At 41.6% G+C, this 20,897-nt stretch overlaps 1 protein-coding gene across 2 annotated transcripts in view; it reads right to left on the reverse strand.

Moving 5' to 3' along the window:
- Window positions 1–20,210, reverse strand: part of ca5a (carbonic anhydrase Va) — a 31,237-nt gene extending 11,027 nt beyond the window's left edge. The window contains exons 1-5 of one of the 2 annotated variants that reach the window (XM_032523600.1): window positions 19,708–20,210; window positions 14,711–14,908; window positions 13,687–13,805; window positions 922–1,017; window positions 619–681 (exon numbers count right to left, since the gene is read on the reverse strand). In XM_032523600.1, the coding sequence (XP_032379491.1) occupies window positions 619–681; window positions 922–1,017; window positions 13,687–13,805; window positions 14,711–14,908; window positions 19,708–19,849 (618 nt within the window). In that variant the 5' untranslated portion in view covers window positions 19,850–20,210. Of the gene's footprint in view, window positions 1–618; window positions 682–921; window positions 1,018–13,686; window positions 13,806–14,710; window positions 14,909–15,054; window positions 15,314–19,707 lie in introns of those variants that run through there. The other variant, XM_032523601.1, reaches the window with a different exon arrangement.
- Window positions 20,211–20,897: the final 687 nt, after the last annotated feature.

The following is a 20,897-nucleotide window of genomic DNA, read 5'->3' on the forward strand; positions in this document are numbered from 1 at the left end:
AGATTTCACATCCTGAGCAGTCAGAGGCGCACCAGAGGAAAAAATCGCCGCACTGAAATCTGCCTACTCCCACGCAAGTGGCGTCATTACTCGAACTTTAACTGATCAAGAGAGAGTAGTTTGATTTTGGGGTGTAGCCTAAATAGAGTCATAAATGGTGGTGATTACTGAGAAGAGACTCAGTTGCTGCTGCTTTTAGTTGCTTTCATAGTGTAGAATAGGCCTACATATTTTCTCTTTGATCTCAAAGTTGGAACAGTCGCGGCCGGATCGATGTTGGCGGGCCGCATTCGGCCCGCGGGCCGCCAGTTGATGATCACTGGCATAGACCATGATAGATCAATTACCTTGTTATATAATTTAAGTAATGGGAGCTGTGCTCAAACTATTACATATTCATGGGAGAGAGGAATGTCTGACCAGTCCTGTAACGTCTTTACTGAACCACCAGAGGGAGTCAGAATTTACCCTTTAGTGTGTTGTTACCATTCATTACCAGATTTTAAATAGATTTTTTAAGGGTCAATATATTTGGTTGCTAGAGTATTGAGTACATTTCAGCATGTGACCTAAAAAAATATAATAATGTGGTGTTTATGTGTGTGTTAATGGACTAACCTTGTGTCTGATAGCAGGCAGAGCATCTACCAATTTCTGCAGCCCCTCATGTCTCTTCCCCACCTACACAAGGATTAGACATTAATCTGGATTGAAGTCTCAGTTTAAACTGCATACATAACACACACACCACGTAATGTATACAGCATTGCTTTTCATAATCAGGTCATCAACCAAGACAGAATGTGCATGTGTACCGTGTCATTAAGCAACAAGGAAGACGGAAACATGTCTGTGTACATCAATAAATGTTCCTTCTGTAAATATTGCAGGCACTTCAAAGTGTACACGTGCGTAGTGTACCTTAAGAAAGACTCCAATAACAGCCAGTCCATTCTCCTCCATCACTGCCTCCTCGAACAAACTGTACTTGTCAGAGTTCCAGTGGACCAAGTGGAGCTGAGAACACAGAGAATACAAACACATTAGTGTGTGTGTGTGTGTGTGTGTGTGTGTGTGTGTGTGTGTGTGTGTGTGTGCTATGAAAATGAATGACGATGCATGGCTCATGAATCGTGAATTTCACTGGTATTGGTATTGACTACTAGCCTGAGTCCCAGCGGAACTTAGTTGTGGAGCAACTAAGCTCGAGCCAAGCTGTTCAGCCAATCAAATTGTCAGGCGGCGGGCTTTATAACGATATGGCAGAAGATCAAGAGTAACGTAACCAACCACGTCACCAAAGAGCGCTGGGTTGAATGGTTTACACAAAGATGGCTGCCGCTGGAGAACCGAGATGTGTCGATTCCGCCATTGTGTCTGTTATAGACAGCTCATTAATTTAAAAGGAACAGAGAACCGCAATCAGGGCACTTGCTGATCGAAAAGATGTTTTTGTTGTCCTTCCTACAAGATTCAGCAAAGTTCAACACAAGTCACATAATTTTTGCTCGGATTGGTTGTAGTTCTATCTATTGATGGTCAGAGGCATTTTCTTTTGCACAGGGTGGCAGCAGCTCAGTCCGTGGAGCTGGGTGGGGAACAGGAGGGTCGTTTCAAGTATCCCCGTATGGACCAAAGTACGGAGTGTGGTTAGTAGCTAGATGTAAATGTAAATGTGCTGTATTATTAGCGCTTTTCCAGTCTTAACAACTGCTCAAAGCGCTTTTACATCTACAGATACATTCACCATTCACACACATTCATACACTGTGGCCGGGCTGCCCAAGGTGCCACCGGCTCATCAGATATACATTCATACACACTCACACTCCGATGCGCAGCACCGGGGGCAACTCGGGTTCAATGTCTTCCCAAGGACACTTCGACAATGACTGCAGGGGGCGGGATCGAACCACCAACTCCATTGGCAGGCAACCGCTCTACCACTGGCCACAGCCGCCCCTAGAGAGATGCCACTTCACCTCCTGGGCACTGCCAGGTGCCCTTCAGCAAGGCTTAAAACTTAAAATTCTTTAAAGGCAACATAGAATTTTCAGGATATTTGTATTTTGTGTTTGAACTAGAACATGTTTACATGCTTTAATGTTTTTCTCATGCTGCCCATGGCTGCTGCACCTGTATTCACCCTCTGTATGGAATGCTCTGTAGGAGCGCCTGCCTCTTTAAGCCCGCCTCCCAAAAGCCCAGTCTGCTCTGATTGGCCAGAGTATTCCGGAATCTGTGTCTTTGCTCCTCAGCCTTCACTGTTGTCCACTATTTGAAGCTGGAGCTACTGCAACAGATTATAATAGTAGGACTTATAACCGTGAAATATAAAAAAAATAAAAGGCTTCTAAACCAAATATTACACAACCGGACATGTCCCAGCAGTAGAGGGACCAGAACTTGAGGATGAATGACCAGCATTGACCGCCAAGATTACAGCTATGATGTTTTTGCCACGTTCGACATGAAAATCTGACATATAACATTGTAGATATCACAGAAAATATGGAAAAGCATAATATGTCCACTTTAAATGTATCACTGCATCAGAGTGGCTTTGGCTGATGTTTGCGCGATGTCCCATAGAACTGTAATATAAGGTGAAGTTTTTTTGTGTACACCCCTCTACATGCTCATAATATTGTGAGCAAATAAAAGCATTGCCTAAAGGGTATTTAATAAATAATAATATGAAGATGGAGAGATATCCCAATTTTTTTTTTTTTAATCATGTGTTTCACAGCAATTTTCTTTTCAACCTCATTTTATGTTCTTGTAATATTACGAAATGTGCACTATCCAAAGTCCCTGCAGGAACGATTTAAGTTTTATGCTCACCACCTGCTGTGTGCTATGTATGCATGTCATAGCCCGTACCTCTGCAGGGAACAGCCTCCTGTCCACGGTGTGCTCTGACCCCCAGGCGTTGCTCTCACCCCAGTGGAAGTGGAACTGCACAACCTGAATCTGTCTTGCAGGGGGCCCCCTTTCAGCGCTGACCGCACAAGTAAAAGGACATAATCATTGTACCATACTTTGACTTTACAGATCTCCAATCCTTTTAAAAAATGAATCTCGTCCTCCAAAGAATCGATCATATCAACCGTCTAGTACGGTTTCCTCCACCAAAAGAGGAAGTTATACCACACAAGGGCGTCAGCTAAAGACGGTTGTTCAGGCACTACCACTGACCAAGAAACATCCAGAATATTGCACAGACAATCACCTTTCCAGCAATGACTTTTTATCATGCCTGTATTGCTGTATCAAAACACCCATTTGAAGACTGAATCTGTAATTAAGTACCTGCAGTCAGGCCTAGATCCCTCCATTGTTTATATTACTGGTGATAAAATATGGGTCTCAACATTTCAACCTGTTTCTGTTCTCTCAGTGCCAGGCTAAGCTCATAATCCAAAGACTGAGGGCATGGGACCGATAAGTGGTTTATTTTGCAGCTTTATAACATTTGTATAGTTTTGATGGTTTGGAAAGTTATATAGTGGATTTTGGTGTAGCCCAGCAATTATACCAAAATGACCAATACTTTAAAGACAGACTATATGATATGTAGTAGTTGTTGCGGTCAGGCAGACCACGTGAGTCACATGACGTCCCCAATCCACGTAACGTTTCAGCAGCTTTAAGTGTAGCATGATTACAGGATTTTGCTACAGACAGGGTCTCTTAAGGGAGGCGAGGAAGGATATAAACCTCTGTGTATATCAAAATATTGCATTCCCCTGCCGAGATCTCCTTTCAGTCTAACAGATTTAAGGGAAAGTGCTTAAATTAGATTAACTTAAACGGAACAAACTGTTCTTTTTAAAAGAAATACAGAATAGAAGACAGGAAAAAGAGGACTTACTGGACTTGTCTGTAGTGTCATCATACTCGACCAGAAGGTAGCCGTTGTTCCAGATCTGTTGGCAGGTTGTGCGGTCGTAATCTGTGACCAGAGGCTTCAGCTCCGAATCAAACGCTCTTTCGCACACGATGTCGATCGGGGGACTGACGCTCACCTCCTGGTACCGCGAGGGGTCCCTGCCACATGGGATGCACTGGAGGAGAGAAAGGAAAGAAGAAAAGTTCAGTACAGAGGAAAGTCACAGAAATATGACATTGTAAACAGCCAGAACTTACAGTCTCTTCTGTTCATGAAAAGGTAAGAGAAACTGAAAATAAAAATGCTGACACCTACTTTTCATGTTGTGCTCAGCTCTTTCTGCATTTTAAGACAGTCCATTCTGAAGCACAAAAGATCTAAGTTGCCTGATTAAATAACTCAAAGACTACACCGTGTCAGTGCTAGATAGGCACACAGTCCTTCTTCCTTGAGCAGTTTAAAGGAATTGAATGAAAAGAGCAAGTGAGGAAATACTTCCTTTTAGTCCTCTTAGTTTTTTTTTACAAAATAAGAAGAAGTGGGCTGGCTGTATCGAAAGCACAACGTGAATGTCTTGGCACGCCCCCAGCTCTGCTCCACAGCAGGGAATAGCAGGACCTCTGGCCGGTCAGACCGTCAGTTCGGGCCAAAGTCTGTCAACGGACATGACTTCTAATACCCGAAACTCTGCTCATTTTTCCTACCTCCCTTATTTTCCTTTACCCTTTAAAATCCATCCAAAAAACATTAACTCCCCTTGTCAAATGTTCTACATATAAATCAAAAAGCTCAGTTTAAAACAGTGTTTCCCTCCCTGATCAAGATCTACACAAAATATATTTCCAGTGTTGTTGTCAAAGGACACTAAAGTAGCCCAGTTCATTTTCGTCTCCTTTCATCCCTCCGGCTTAAAGTTTCCACTGAGAGCCACGCTGAACAGGTCTGGCTGGGAGATGACCTGCATCTACCCAGATTTCAGTGGCTCCTCCTGGGTAGTTGGCTGCCTGACTCTGTTATTGCACGGACACACAAAAAGTGCTTTCAAAGCCATTAATGCTCACTCACTGGTAATTGTCAACCGTGAAGATGTTGACTTAGATGTGTTGCGCTATGTAGTTAAGCATAAGACAGGCTTTCATTTTGTGGGGAGGAGTAATTTACATTACTTACTTGTTTTCCAAAGCCTTTAACGTGTTTGAATTTTTAAATATGTTTTTCCCTACATCCCCCAGGCAGCCCTGGTTTCCATTATTTCTTCACAGCAGGTGAAAGTGTGGACCTATAAAAAAGTCTGCACTACCATGTCACAACAGTGTCATGTATGTTTATTTTCATACACCACTATCCTCCCATAGACCAAAGACGCAGGCTAGGTAACTGGTGTGGGAAACATTTTGGATTAAGTAATCCATGAGGCCTTTGATTATATGTGTTTAAGTTAAGTTAATTTTAAGGTTGTCAGATGATCAAAGTGACAACTATTCTTTTGTTTGCCTGGAGATCTGTCTAGTCTTTAAATAACTAGAAGGATTTCTCAGACACTGGCATTTAGGCTCGTTTCCCTCAGATTTGGAGTCCATTTGCAGTAACCTGATCATTTTTGAATTCTAAAGGATTTCTGAATGAGGGTTTTGAGGGTTTTGAGGGGGGGATCATGACTGACATGTAATTTGACCGTCACCCATTGCTCCGAAGCCTGGCATCACCACGCAGCTTGTATACTGTATTGTCTTCCATGAGTTCACCCGGAACTCCCAGACAGCAGGTATATCAAGTTCATTCTGTTCTCTCTGCTTTCGTTTTTTCACATAGGCCGGGCTGTAAAAGATAGTTAATGTCAGCTATTGTTGCTAATGTTGGCTCTATGTGAAAACCAATGGAGACAGAAACAGACTTAATTGCATTTTGGAGTTCCAGGTGAACTTGTGAAACCATTGACGTAGATGTACAGTAAAGCTTACTGCATGTCAAGCAGGAGAGAGGCGGCCACGGGGCTACTAACAGACGGTGTGAATTTAAATACCATGTGTTAACATGCACAGCAGTAACCAGGGAGTTACCCTGGTTACTGCGTTCGTCTCTCCATTTACATGAGCAGGGAAGAGGGGAAAATTACGGGTGTAACTCTACCTATGGTACAGTAGTGTGGCGTTCTTCAACTGGTCAGAAAATGCCTTTTTTTACCCCAGTTGACCTATGTCTAACATGGTCAGTTTGTGTAGCTAAAAAAAAATAATACTAAATTTTACTAAAACCGGTGATTTATCCTAACTCAATGAAAAAATATTTGGGAACGCACCAGTTGTCAAGCCTACAATATTGTCACAATAACATACTATGCATTTGGTCAAGAATGTTGTGATATCGATTTTCTCTATTGTATTCCACCCAACCCTATGACGGGGACAGAAACTGTGCACTATAGCTTTAAAGTTATAAGAAAAAACTTATATTGTTGAAGAAATCAATTACAAAAAAAAACAGCTTTATTTTGTCTTGTATTGGTAGTTTTTTGTTTAGCTGTTCCTTGTATGATTCATCACAATAGGAGTCCTTCGAAGGTATAAAGGATCTACTGGATTATTGACCAGCTCTACTCCCCATGAGGAATTCTAAGTAATGACAACAACAAACTCTCAGTGCTCCACATGACACAAGCCTTAGGCGATCATGCACCACCCCACCCCCTCCTCAACGCAGTAACTAGTAGCCACAAGGACACGGAGGATTAAAAAAACATTTTAAAGCGCCCATATATTCTTAACCAAATCAGTCTCTGTGAGTCCGCCACTGTACTCGATCCAGTTCTGGTGGTTGATAAAACGCAGATATTGCCGATTGCTCTCATTACGGCCGGATTGGCACCACGCACCACCATCAGTTCATAGGCAAATGTCTGAGATTACTCCACATTTTAATTGTGAAATGTTGTGAGTAAATTCTAAATCTGCCACGTCTGCTGGTATTGTGGTAGTAATATTTTTCTTTTGAAGTAGAGTACACAGTTAGTCAGTAGTAGGCTATTGGACCTATAGTGTGGCGTTTCGGGGTCCGTCTGTAGGTAATTTTGGGGTACAATGGTTCTGGAAAGCTTTAAGCAGCAAACAGGCCTATTTTGAACGGACACTGTTCTAGTTCTAGCATAAAAGACTGCTAGCCGCATGCTTACGCTCACGACAGTATGAAATTTTGTTCATATACTACTTCACATATGACTTTATTGGAGTGCTCACAATGGTGTGTAATGTGAACCATGTTTAATTCTGTTCTAATGTTACAGCAACAAGGAGGCGGTTTTCATTTAATATTGAGAATGTGTGGACGTTTTTTTGGTTATGTGTTATGTGGCTAGCTAATTAAGTTGATGTATACTATTTGCTTTACTATCCAGCCCATTTTACAAATGTAAGATTTTTTTGAAGGTAGGAATTGCTACTTGTAGAAATTAGCTTATTTTAATTTATTTGGGAAATTAACATTCACATTAACAAAAATTAATTGTATCTATCAGATTGAATCGTATCACATCGAACATGTCGATTTTAACATGGAATCAAACTGATTGTTTCATTATAAAATGTGTTGTTCCTGAACCATATCGTAGTTCTTGCATTTAGATATCAGTGGATCGCCTTAAAGGGGAGAGATGCACACCCCTACTTATATAGTGAGATTTTTTTTGCGAGGATCTGGACCAAACAAAGATGTTCACAATATTTTACTTTAAAAATGTATTTGTGATACGCTTTTTGACTTTAACAAATATTGGGACTGTTGACCGCAGTGTTGAAATGACGACATCATGCCTCCATACTTTAGGGATGCACAGACTGTATCAATTTCCTGGGAGTCAGATGTTTTTACCTGAGGAGTGGGGAAAGCAAAAATGTCTCTTTTTTCTTTTCTTTTTTTAATAGCTGACAGGCAAGGGCAATGGACAGGGAAACCAATGGACCACTTTAAACCCAAACCAAACATTTTCTATGAAAACTTTGGACAGTCAGTGCCTAGTACAACAAGCTTGTTATAGTTAATTATGAACCTTGTTTATTATCCACGGTTGAAAGCTCTGCTTCACTGGCCTATTTTCCTTATAAAACTTTTTTTTTTTTGCCTGTTGACTGAGGTTTCAGTTGTCATGAGATGGTCCATACAAGACATGGTTGGGTGTCCGAATGTTCAGTGGCACATCCAAGTTAAGGGAGATCACTAACACCAAAGGCCTCATTTTTAATCATTACTTAACCTCAATAAGGACATGTGAATGTGATGGCATAGAGTTAATAAGTGGGTGGGTTTGTTTTCAGAAGGCCACTTTGGCTCTAACAACAGGCTCTAAATGTTCTGTGTCATTTGAAACCAGCCTCCCTAACACTTAACTAGTGACTTGACTTAAAGGCCCGTATGTAGGTAAAAGGGCTTCAAAAGGTTCGTGATCTCAATACCTGTTCGGAAAACCCGGAGCCAGTCTGTCTCAAAAATGTTAGTCAACAGAGTGTGTTGGATCCAAATCCATATAAGGAAAATCCAGGCCGTTGCTTTCCATTCACCATGGATGACAACAAAAGTAACCATTGATGCTGGTGACCATAACTTACATTTTGTATTAACCGTCTATGTTGTGACCCACAATGATAGGCCTTAAAGCTTTTTCTTTTACGTCTTCGAAGTAAACATTTAACCCCAGAAACTCTCGCCAACAGTGGCAGTGTGTGTATCAGCGCGGCAGTGGTTGGTTTAGGTTTCATTGAGCTCCCATGTTTCCCTTTGAAGCTGGATGATAAGGAGCTGCCGTGTCGACACGCTGGTAAACAATACACATTGTGTAACTTACAGCTCACACAAGTACTTACTCTGCGACAGCACATATTTGTGCTTTAGCAGCAGTGAGTTTGCATCTCCTGACTGGCGTTATCCGTTGACTCTGGCATGTCTGACGAGCTGTCGGTTTAGCTTGGTACGAGAGGTCTTTTGCGGATGACAAATCACCATATTTGTCAAGCTGACGTTATCAGGTCCACAAGAAGCGCCTTAATGGCTTTCGTCGCGCTGTTTTTTATTTGAAGCTAGTGGTTAGCTAAGCCCTTTCTGAGCCCACAAAGTAAGCTCTCACTACAATGCCTGTTCAAAACAAAACTATTCGCTCGGCGGGCTGTTTTCCCCTGTCTCTGCCCTCCTGTCGTTTGCCTGAGGCGGGGAAGGGCAGGCTTTCGCTTTAACAAACATTCGAATGTGGCCGCAAAAAACACAAGCGTTTTCTCCCGAAGCTGGAGCTCAGTATTTAACCCGGCTGAACAGCGTCCCGTCCGCGTGCCCGACAGACACTCGGTAATTATGATACTGGCTCGCTGTTGTAAACAGCGAGCGAGCTCCGCAAGACGGAGAGGGGGGGGGGGCACAGAGCTGACCAACAGGCGGCCCCCACTGAGGGGCGTTAGCATGTTGATGATGAAGGATGATGTGTGTGTGTGTGTTGTTATAACTCTTGTTATGAATTGATACTATAAATAAAACTGAATTGAAAAAAAAAAATGTCTTAAGCGCTTTTTCTTAACCTCTATGGAAAAAAGGTGAAGGAGAATTCATAAGGACTTAGGAAAAGCCAACCATGGTACTAAGAGAAACCGACTGCCATTACACTCTGTTACGTAATTATGCAAAGGCAGATGTTGGGTCTGCTATGGTGTAACTAGAATGTTCCGAGGATGGACTTCGCCTGTGTGTTCTTACATGGACAACGCGATGGAAAATATTACTTATTACCATCTTATTTTGGATCTTGTTTGGCTTCAATTACAGCATTGTATCCTTGTTTCGTGTTAATTCTATGTCTACTATGAAGGGCTCAGTGTATGCATTGTAACTTATCAAGCTGGTTTTATTTTCCATTTTATCTTGGATTACTTATGTCTATTCATGTGTAGCACTTGGTTTATATAATTTCCATTGTAGCTGTAACATCATGAGGAAAACATTAATAACAATAACAGAGCTGCTGCTGTGCGCATTTAAGGATGAGGAAGAGCAGTCAGCAACACAAGCTCATTGATTATTTACAGAAGCTGAAAGTTTAGTTCTGCTTCCACGGTCAAGTTTCTAACTACAGTTTTTAGTTTAGCTGCTTCAATTTCCCATATTACTGCATGCATGGAAACGTTAACAATTACAGACAGCGGCCTTTCTTATCATTAAAGTAAATGGTTAAAGACAACACTCGCATATCACTACACTACGTCATTTATAAAGCAACACAGCCTACAGGGACTGGTAGAGAGGGAGTGAAATGTCTTGTCTTTCAAGAAACGGGATGTATAATGTTTTTCATTCAACATGTTTGAAACGTAAGATGAATTATATATGTATTGGTGAAGCGCGGATCAGCTCTGACACCATCCAAACCAACTTGTACGTTTAAATCGTCCACCGCCCACTCAAATAAAGAAAAATTCAGATTTAGAGACCCAGACCATAATATTCTGATAATCAACAGCTGAATGATGGTGCATCTCGTTAAATGCTGCTGCTGCAAGGAATTGTGGGACGGCATTATCTCTTTTCCTTTCATAAAAGGATGGTCGGAGTATCCTATGCTAATAGGATAGCATATTTAAAACTACAAGTGAAAGTCAACTGTGGTTAAAAATTCAACTTAACATACAGTATGCATTTAAAGTAAGTCATTTCTATGATCAGGTATGGACAATACATGCCAGTTAACAAAATTAGATATAACCACAGCAAACCATAATTTGCACGTTGTCAGTGACAGCAACAAAGATGGCACAAAGTTGTCAGTCAGGACTGTAACTTGACTGTCCGCACATACCACAGACTGCTGAGGGACGACAACAATGACATGGACACATTCCCAACAAGAACTTGGCAGAAGACATGCGCACACAGACACAGACAGACAGACACACACACCTGTTGTAACATAAGTGTTATATAAATTAATGGAACAACATGAAAATAGACGTTCTGGGGTCCAACGTAAGGTTGGACAAACCGTATCATATTCAAGTCCCACCCGCTAAGAACCAAAACACTGCCTATCTTTGACTTTAGCTATACTGATATAGAGTAAAATGAAGAACAATTTTGCTGGATCAAGACCCTGGCAGCATGCTTGATACCAGCTTAACAAGCAGCAGAATATAGACACAGCATCATAAAGCCTGTCCTCCAAACTTGATGTCTTTGATACAGTATTCTCAGTATTTTTTGAGGCATTTCACATGAACACATGGATAGAACATACTCGGGACTGCCAAGTAAGTCAACATTTGCAATGTTTAAACAGTGCAGTGTTACATTTATTTTCCTCCATGTCTCCTTTCTTCTTTTAAACCTTATCAGATCATTTGGCCAAGTGGAAAGTAATTACAGAGAACTATCTGTAATTTTAGTCTCTGTATCTTTTCATTATCTACTTTCTTTAGCATTACATATCTGGCTTTTTATAGTCAACAGCCTGGTCAAATGGTCATACACACTGCCATACATGTGACTGGAGCACCTCTGTACTTAACATGCTACATTAATACTGTCAGTCTAGACATTTACCTACAATTGCTTCAAAAATAAATAAAGCTATTGCTTAGCACCATGTTGTTCCCATGTAGCACACACTATGACATTGCTTTGGGCTCAGCCTTAGAGATAGGGTGAGGAGCTCAAACATCTGGGGGGAACTCGGAGTAGAGCCGTTTCTCCATTGCTTTGAAAGGATCCAGCTTAGGTGGTTTAGGCATTTGGTAAGAATGTCTCCTGGGCGCCTCCCATTGGATGTCCAGTTAGGTTAGAGACCCTGGTGTGGACCCAGAACACGCTAAAAAGGGATTACATATCTCATCTGGCCTGGGAACGGCTTGGGATCCTCCAGGAGCAGCTGGAAATCGTAGCTGGGGGGAGGAACGCATTACTTCACTTGCTGCACCCGCAACCCGAACACCGATCAAGCGGATGAAAATGAATGGACGGATGCATGGCTCATGAATCGTGGAATTTCACTGGTATTGGTATTGACTACTAGCCTGAGTCCCAGCCGAACTTAGTTGTGGAGCAACTAAGCTCGAGCCAGAGCTGTTCAGACCAATCAAATTGTCAGGGCGGGCTTTATACGATGATGGACAGAAGATCAAGAGTAACGTAACCAACCACGTCACCAAAGAGCGCTTGGGTTGAATATGTTTACAACAAAGATGGCTGCCGCTGGAGAACCGAGATGTGTCGATTCCGCCATTGTGTCTGTTATAGACAGCTCATTAATTTAAAAGAGGAACAGAGAACCGCAATCAGGGCACTTGCTGATCGAAAAGATGTTTTTGTTGTCCTTCCTACAAGATTCAGCAAAAGTTCAACACAAGTCACATAATTTGTTGCTCGGATTGGTTGTAGGTCTATCTAATTGAGTGCAGAGGCATTTTCTTTTGCACAGGGTGGCAGCAGCTCAGTCCGTAGGGAGCTGGGTTGGGAACAGGAGGGTCGTTGATTCAAGTCCCCGTATGGACCAAAGTACGGAGTGTGGATTAGTAGCTAGATGTAAATGTAAATGTGCTGTATTTATATAGCGCTTTTCCAGTCTTAACAACTGCCACACGCTTTTACATCTACAGGATACATTCACCATTCACACACATTCATACACTGTGCCGGGGGCTGCCGTACAAGGTGCCACCTGCTCATCATATTACATTCATACACACTCACCCTCCGATGCGCAGCACCGGGGGCAACTCGGGGTTCAATGTCTTGCCAAGGACACTTCGACAATGACTGCAGGGGCGGGGATCGAACCACCAACCTCTCCGATTGGCAGGCAACCGCTCTACCACTGAGCCACAGCCGCCCCTAGAGAGATGCCACTTCACCTCCTGGGCACTGCCAGGTGCCCTTCAGCAAGGCTTAAAACTTAAAATTCTTTAAAGGGCAACATAGAATTTTCAGGATATTTGTATTTTGTGTTTGAACTAGAACATGTTTACATGCTTTAATGTTTTTCTCATGCTGCCCATGGCTGCTGCACCTGTATTCACCCTCTGTATGGAATGCTCTGTAGGAGCGCCTGTCTCTTTAAGCCCGCCTCCCGAAAAAGCCCAGTCTGCTCTGATTGGCCAGAGTATTTCCTGGAATCTGTGTCTTTGCTCCTCAGCCTTCACTGTTGTCCACTAGTTGAAGCTGGAGCTACTGCAACAGAGTATAATAGTAGGACTTTATACCGTGAAAAATATAAAAAAAATAAAAGGCTTCTAAACCAAATATTACACAACCGGACATGTCCCAGCAGTAGAGGGACCAGAACTTGAGGATGAATGACCAGCATTGACCGCCAAGATTACAGCTATGATGTTTTTGCCACGTTCGACATGAAAATCTGACATTATAACATTGTAGATATCACAGAAAATATGGAAAAGCATAATATGTCCACTTTAAATGTATCACTGCATCAGAGTGGCTTTGGCTGGATGTTTGCGCGATGTCCCATAGAACTGTAATATAATGTGAAGTGTTTTTTGTGTACACCCCCTCTACATGCTCATAATATTGTGAGGCAAATAAAAGCATTGCCTAAAGGGTATTTAATAAATAATAATATGAAGATGGAGAGATATCCCAATTTTTTTTTTTTTTAATCAATGTGTTTCACAGCAAATTTTCTTTTCAACCTCATTTTATGTTCTTGATAATATTACAGAAATGTGCAGCATATCAAAGTCCCTGCAGGAACGATTTAAGTTTTATGCTCACCACCTGCTGTGTGCTAGTGTATGCATGTCATAGCCCGGTACCTCTGCAGGGAACAGCCTCCTGTCCACGGTGTGCTCTGACCCCCAGGCGTTGCTCTCACCCCAGTGGAAGTGGAACTGGCACAACCTGAATCTGTCTTGCAGGGGGCCCCCTTTCAGCGCTGACCGCACAAGTAAAAGGACATATAGATCAGTGTACCATACTTTGACTTTACAGATCTCCAATCCTTTTAAAAGAATGAAATGCTCGTCCTCCAAAAGAATCAGATCATATCACCGTCTAGTACTGGTTTCCTCCACCAAAAAGAGGAAGTTATACCACACAAGGGCGTCAGCTAAAGACGGGTTGTTCAGGCACTAACACTGACCAAGAAACATCCAGGAAATATTGCACAGACAATCACCTTTCCAGCAATGACTTTTTATCATGCCTGTATTATGCTGTAGTCAAAAACACCCATTTGAAGACTGAATCTGTAATTAAAGTACCTGCAGTCAGGCCTAGATCCCTCCATTGTTTATATTACTGGTGATAAAATATGGGTCTCAACATTTCAACCTGTTTCTGTTCTCTCAGTGCCAGGCTAAGCTCATAATACAAAGACTGAGGGCATGTGACACGTATGAAGTGGTTTATTTTGCAGCTTTATAACATTTGTAATTAGTTTTGATGGTTTGGAAAGTTATATAGTGGATTTTGGTGTAGCCCAGCAATTATACCAAAATGACCAATACTTTAAAGACAGACTATATGAATATGTAGTAGTTGTTGCGGTCAGGACAGACACGTGAGTCACATGACAGTCACCAGATCCACGTAACGTTTCAGCAGCTTTAAGTGTAGCATTGATTACAGGATTTTGCTACAGACAGGGGGCTCTTTAAGGGAGGCGAGGAAGGATATAAACCTCTTGTGTATATCAAAATATTGCATTCCCCTGCCGAGATCTCCTTTCAGTCTATACAGATTTAAAGGGAAAGTGCTTAAATTAGATTAACTTAAACGGAACAAACTGTTCTTTTTAAAAGAAATACAGAAATAGAAGACAGGAAAAAGAGGACTTACTGGACTTGTCTGTAGTGTCATCATACTCGACCAGAAAGGAGTAGCCGTTGTTCCAGATCTGTTGGCAGGTGTGCGGGTCGTAATCTGTGACCAGAGGCTTCAGCTCCGAATCAAAGACGCTCTTTCGCACAGCGATGTCGATCGGGGACTGACGCTCACCTCCTGGTACCGCGAGGGGTCCCTGCCACATGGGATGCACTGGAGGAGAGAAGGGAGGAAGAGAAGAAGAAGTTCATGACAGAGGAAAGTCACAGAAATATGACATGTAAAACAGCCAGAACTTACAGTCTCTTCTGTTCATGAAAAGGTAAAGAGAAACTGAAAATAAAAATGCTGACACCTACTTTTCATGTTGTGCTCAGCAGCTTTCTGCATTTTAAGACAGTCCATTCTGAAGCACAAAAGATCTAAGTTGCCTGATTAAATAAATACAAAGACTACACCGTGTCAGTGCTAGATAGGCACACAGTCCTTCTTCCTTGAGCAGTTTAAAGGAATTGAATGAAAAAGGAGCAAGTGAGGAAATACTTCCTTTTAGTCCTCTTAGTTTTTTTTTACAAAATAAGAAGAAGTGGGCTGGCTGTATCGAAAGCACAACGTGGAATGTCTTGGCACGCCCCCAGCTCTGCTCCACAGCAGGGGAATCAGAGCAGGACCTCTGGCCGGTCAGACCGTCAGTTCGGGCCAAAGTCTGTCAACGGACATGACTTCTAATTACCCGAAACTCTGCTCATTTTTCCTACCTCCCTTATTTTCCTTTACCCTTTAAAATCCATCCAAAAAACATTAACTCCACTTGTCAAATGTTCTACATATAAATCAAAAAAGCTCAGTTTAAAACAGTGTTTCCCTCCCTGATCAAGATCTACACAAAAAATATATTTCCAGTGTTGTTGTCAAAGGACACTAAAGTAGCCCAGTTCATTTTCGTCTCCTTTCATCCAGCTCCGGGCTTAAAGTTTCCACTGAGAGCCAAGCTGAACAGGTCTGGCTGGGAGATGACCTGCATCTACGCCAGATTTCAGTGGCTCCTCCTGGGGTAGTTGGCTGCCTGACTCTGTTATTGCACGGACACACAAAAAGTGCTTTCAAAGCCATTAATGCTCACTCACTGGGTAATTGTCAACCGTGAAGATGTTGACGTAGATGTGTTGCGCTAGTTAGTTAAGCATAAGACAAGGCTTTCATTTTGGGTGATGAGGAGTAATTTACATTACTTACTTGTTTTCCAAAGCCTTTAACGTGTTTTGAATTTTTAAATATGTTTTTCCTACATTCCAGCCAGGCAGCCACTGGTTTCCAATTATTTCTTCACAGCAGGTGAAAGTGTGGACCTAATTAAAAAGTCTGCACTACCATGTCACAACAGTGTCATGTATTGTTTATTTTCATACACCACTATCCTCCCATAGACCAAAGACAGGCAGGCTAGGTAACTGGTGTGGGAAACATTTTGGATTAAGTAATCCATGAGGCCTTTGATTATATGTGTTTTAAGTTAAGTTAATTTTAAGGTTGTCAGATGATCAAAGTGAGCAACTATTCTTTTGTTTGCCTGGAGATCTGTCTAGTCTTTAAATAACTAGAAGGATTTCTCAGACACTGGCAACTTTAGGCTCGTTTCCCTCAGATTTGGAGTCCATTTGCAGTAACTCTGATCATTTTTGAATTCTAAAGGATTTCTGAATGAGGGTTTTGAGGGTTTTGAGGGGAGGGGATCATGACTGACATGTAATTTGGACCGTCAGCCCATTGCTCCGAAGCCTGGCATCACCACGCAGCTTGTATACTGTATTGTCTTCCATGAGTTCACCCGGAACTCCCAGACAGCAGGTATATCAAGTTCAGTCTGTTTCTCTCTGCTTTCGTTTTTTCACATAGGGCCGGGCTGGTAAAAGATAGTTAATGTCAGCTATTGTTGCTAATGTTAGGCTCTATGTGAAAACCAATGGGAGACAGAAACAGACTTAATTGCATTTTGGGAGTTCCAGGTGAACTTGTGAAAGCCATTGACGTAGATGTACAGTAAAGCTTACTGCATGTCAAGCAGGGAGAGGAGGCGGCCACGGGGCTACTAACAGACGGGTGTGAATTTAAATACACAGTGTGTTAACATGCACAGCAGTAACCAGGGAGTTACCCTGGTTACTGCCAGTTCTCTCCATTTACATGAGCAGGGAAGAATGGGAAGAATTACGGGTGTAACTCTACCTATGGTACAGTAGGTGGCGTTCTTCCAACTGGTCAGAAAATGCCTTTTTTTACCCCAGTTGACCTATGTCTAACATGGTCAGTTTTGTAGCTAAAAAAATATATACTATAATTTTACTTAAAACCGGTGATTTATCCTAAATCTCAATGTAAAAAATATTTTGTGAACGCACCAGTTGTCAAGCCTACAATATTGTCACAATAACTATCTATGCATTTGGTCAAGAATGTTGTGATATCTGATTTTCTCTATTGTATTTCACCCAACCCTATGACGGGGACAGAAACTGTGCACTATAGCTTTAAAGTTATAAGGAAAAAAACTTAATATTGTTGAAGAAAATCAATTACAAAAAAAAACAGCTTTATTTGTCTTGTATTGGTAGTTTTTTGTTTAGCTGTTCCTTGTATGATTTCATCACAATAGGAGTCCTTCGAAAGGTGATAAAGGATCATACTGGATTATTGACCAGCTCTACTCCCCCATGAGGAATTCTAAGTAATGACAACAACAAACTCTCAGTGCATCCACATGACACAAGCCTTATGCGATCATGCACCACCCCCACCCCTCCTCAACGCAGTAACTAGTAGCCACAGAGGACACGGAGGATTAAAAAAACATTATTAAAGCGCCCATATTATTCTTAACCAAATCAGTCTCTGTGAGTCCGACACTGTACTCGATCCAGTTCTGGTGGTTGATAAAACGCAGATATTTGCCGATTGCTCTCATTACGGGCCGGATTGGCACCACGCACCACCATCAGTTCATAAGGCAAATGTCTGAGATTACTCCACATTTTAATTGTGAAATGTTGTGAGTAAATTCTAAATCTGCCACGTCTGTCTGGTAAATGTGGTAGTATAATGTTTTTCTTTGAAGTAGGAGTACACAGTTAGTCAGTAGTAGGCTATTGGACCTATAGTGTGGCGTTTCGGGGTCCGTCTGTAGGTAATTTTGGGGTACAATGGTTCTGGAGAAAGCTTTAAGCAGCAAACAGGCCTATTTTGAACGGACACTGTTCTAGTTCTAGCATAAAAGACTGCTAGCCGCATGCTTACGCTCACGACAGTATGAAATTTTGTTCATATACGTACTCACATATGACTATTATTGGAGTGCTCACAATGGGTGTGTAATGTGAACCATGTTTAAATTACTGTTCTAATGTTACAGCAACAAGGAGGCGGTTTCATTTAATATTGAGATGATGTGGACGTTTTTTGGTTATGTGGTTATGTGGCTAGCTAATTAAGTTGATGTGATACTATTTGCTTTACTATTACCAGGCCCATTTTACAAAATGTATAGATTTTTTGAAGGTAGGAAATGCTACCTTGTTAGAATTAGCTTATTTTAATTTATATTGGGAAATTAACATTCACATTAAACAAAAATTAATTGTATCTATCAGATTGAATCGTATCACATCGAAACATGTCGATTTTAACATGGAATCAAACTGAATTGTTTCATTATAAAATGTGTTGTTCCTGAACCATATCGTAGTTCGTGCATTTAGATATGCAGTGGATCGCCTTATAAAAGGGGAGAGATGCACACCCCTACTTATTATAGTGAGATTTTTGCGAGGATCTGGACCAAACAAAGATGTATTCACAATATTTTTACTTTAAAAATGGTATTTTGATACGCTTTTTGACTTTAACAAATATTGGGACTGTTGACCGCATGTTGAAATGACGACATCATGCCTCCATACTTTAGGGATGCACAGACTGTATCAATTTCCTGGGAGTCAGATGTTTTTACCTGAGGAGTGGGGAAAGCAGAAAATGTCTCTTTTTTCTTTTCTTTTTTTAAATAGCTTGACAAGGCAAGGGCAATGGACAAAGGGAAGACCAATGGACCACTTTAAAGCCAAACCAAACATTTTCTATGAAAAACTTTGGACAGTCAGTGCCTAGTACAACAAGCTTGTTATAGTTAATTATGAACCTTGTTTATTATCACGGTTGAAAGCTCTGCTTCACTGGCCTATTTTTCACTTATAAAAACTTTTTTTTTTTTGCCTGTTGACTGAGGTTTCAGTTGTCATGAGATGGCATACAAGACATGGTTGGGTGTCTCGAATGTTCAGTGGCACATCCAAGTTAAGGGAGATCACTAACACCAAAGGCCTAACATTTTTATCATTACTTAACCTCAATAAGGACATGTGGAGATGTGATGGCATAGAGTAATAAGTGGGTGGTTTGTTTTCAGAAGGCCACTTTGGCTCTAACAACAGGCTCTAAATGTTCTGTGTGCATTTGAAACCAGCCTCCCTAACACTTAACTAGTGACTTGACTTAAAGGCCCGTATGTAGGTAAAAGGGCTTCAAAAGGTTCGTGATCTCAATACCTGTTCGGAAAACCCGGAGCCAGAGTCTGTCTCAAACAAATGTTAGTCAACAGAGTGTGTTGGATCCAAATCCAGTAATAAGGAAAATCCAGGCCGTTGCTTTCCATTCACATGGATGACAACAAAAGTAACCATTGATGCTGTGTGACCATAGACTGTACATTTTGTATTAACCGTCTATGTGTGTGACCCACAATGATAGGCCTTAAAGCCTTTTTACGTCTTCGAAGTAAACATTTAACCCCAGAAACTCTCGCCAACAGTGGCAGTGTGTGTATCAGCGCGGCAGTGGTTGGTTTAGGGTTTCATTGAGCTCACAATGTTCCCTTTGAAGCTGGATGATAAGGAGCTGCCGTGTCGACACGCTGGTAAAACAATACACATTGTGTAACTTACAGCTACAACACAAGTACTTACTCTGCGACAGCACATATTTGCTTGAGCAGGCAGTGAGGTTGCATCTCCTGACTGGCGTTATCCGTTGACTCTTGGCATGTCTGACGAGCTGTCGGTTTAGCTTGGTAGCGAGAGGTCTTATTGCGGATGACAAAATCACCATATTTGTCAAGCTGACGTTATCAGGTCCACAAGAAGCGCCTTAATGGCTTTCGTCGCGCTGTTTTATTTGAAGCTAGTGGTTAGCTAAGCCTTTCTGAGCTCCACAAAAGTTAGCTCTCACTACAATGCCTGTTCAAAACAAAACTATTCGCTCGGCTGGCTGTTTTCCTGTCTCTGCCCTCCTGTCGTTTGCCTGGAGGCGGGGGAAGGGGCAGGCTTTCGCTTTACAAACATTCAGAATGTGGCCGCAAAAAACAACAAGCGTTTCTCCCGAAGCTGGAGCGTCAGTATTTAACCCGGCTGAACAGCGTCCGTCCGCGGGCCCAGACAGACACTCGGTAAATTATGATACTGGCTCGCTGTTGGAAAACAGCGAGCGAGCTCCGCAAGACGGAAGAGGGGGGGGGGCACAGAGCTGACCAATCAGCGGCCTCCACTGAGGGGCGTTAGCAATGTTGATGATGATGATGAGTGTGTGTGTGTGTGTGTGTGTGTGTGTGTGTGTGTGTGTGTGTGTGTGGTTTAATGCAAATTAATTCGTCATACTAATTTTTTTGTTTTCCTGTAAATCATTTCATTAACTCTGCTTTTGTGGTGAAAATATTGTAGGATTTCTTAGCTTTTACTTTAGTAAAGTATCTGTGAAATAGACAAAGTTATGAATTACCGGTACATGAGTATTATCAGCAATATTTAGTAATAAGTATCCAAAGTAGAAGTACTCAATATGCAGAATTGTCCCTTTTATGCTGCTAAATTATGTTTGTTGTAATATAGTTATGTAATACTGCTGCTTTCACATGTAACCATCATTTAAGTGTTTCCAGCTCTTTGGAAAGGAGTGGGTATCTCGATTTATAACAGCCCACCATATTTTATGGCTGATCATATGATTTGTATGTACAATCTTAATCAGCTGTAATAATTATAGCTATAGCTAATTTTAGCTGTCAGTTTGCCTATAGCGGGTTAAAAAGTGTAGCTTTCTTTTAAATGAAGTGGACTAAAAGTAGCTTGAAAGGGAAATTCTAATGTAGAGTACAAGTACC

The sequence above is a fragment of the Etheostoma spectabile genome, chromosome 8, assembly GCF_008692095.1.
Source record: "Etheostoma spectabile isolate EspeVRDwgs_2016 chromosome 8, UIUC_Espe_1.0, whole genome shotgun sequence".
NCBI classification, from domain to species: Eukaryota; Metazoa; Chordata; class Actinopteri; order Perciformes; family Percidae; genus Etheostoma; species Etheostoma spectabile.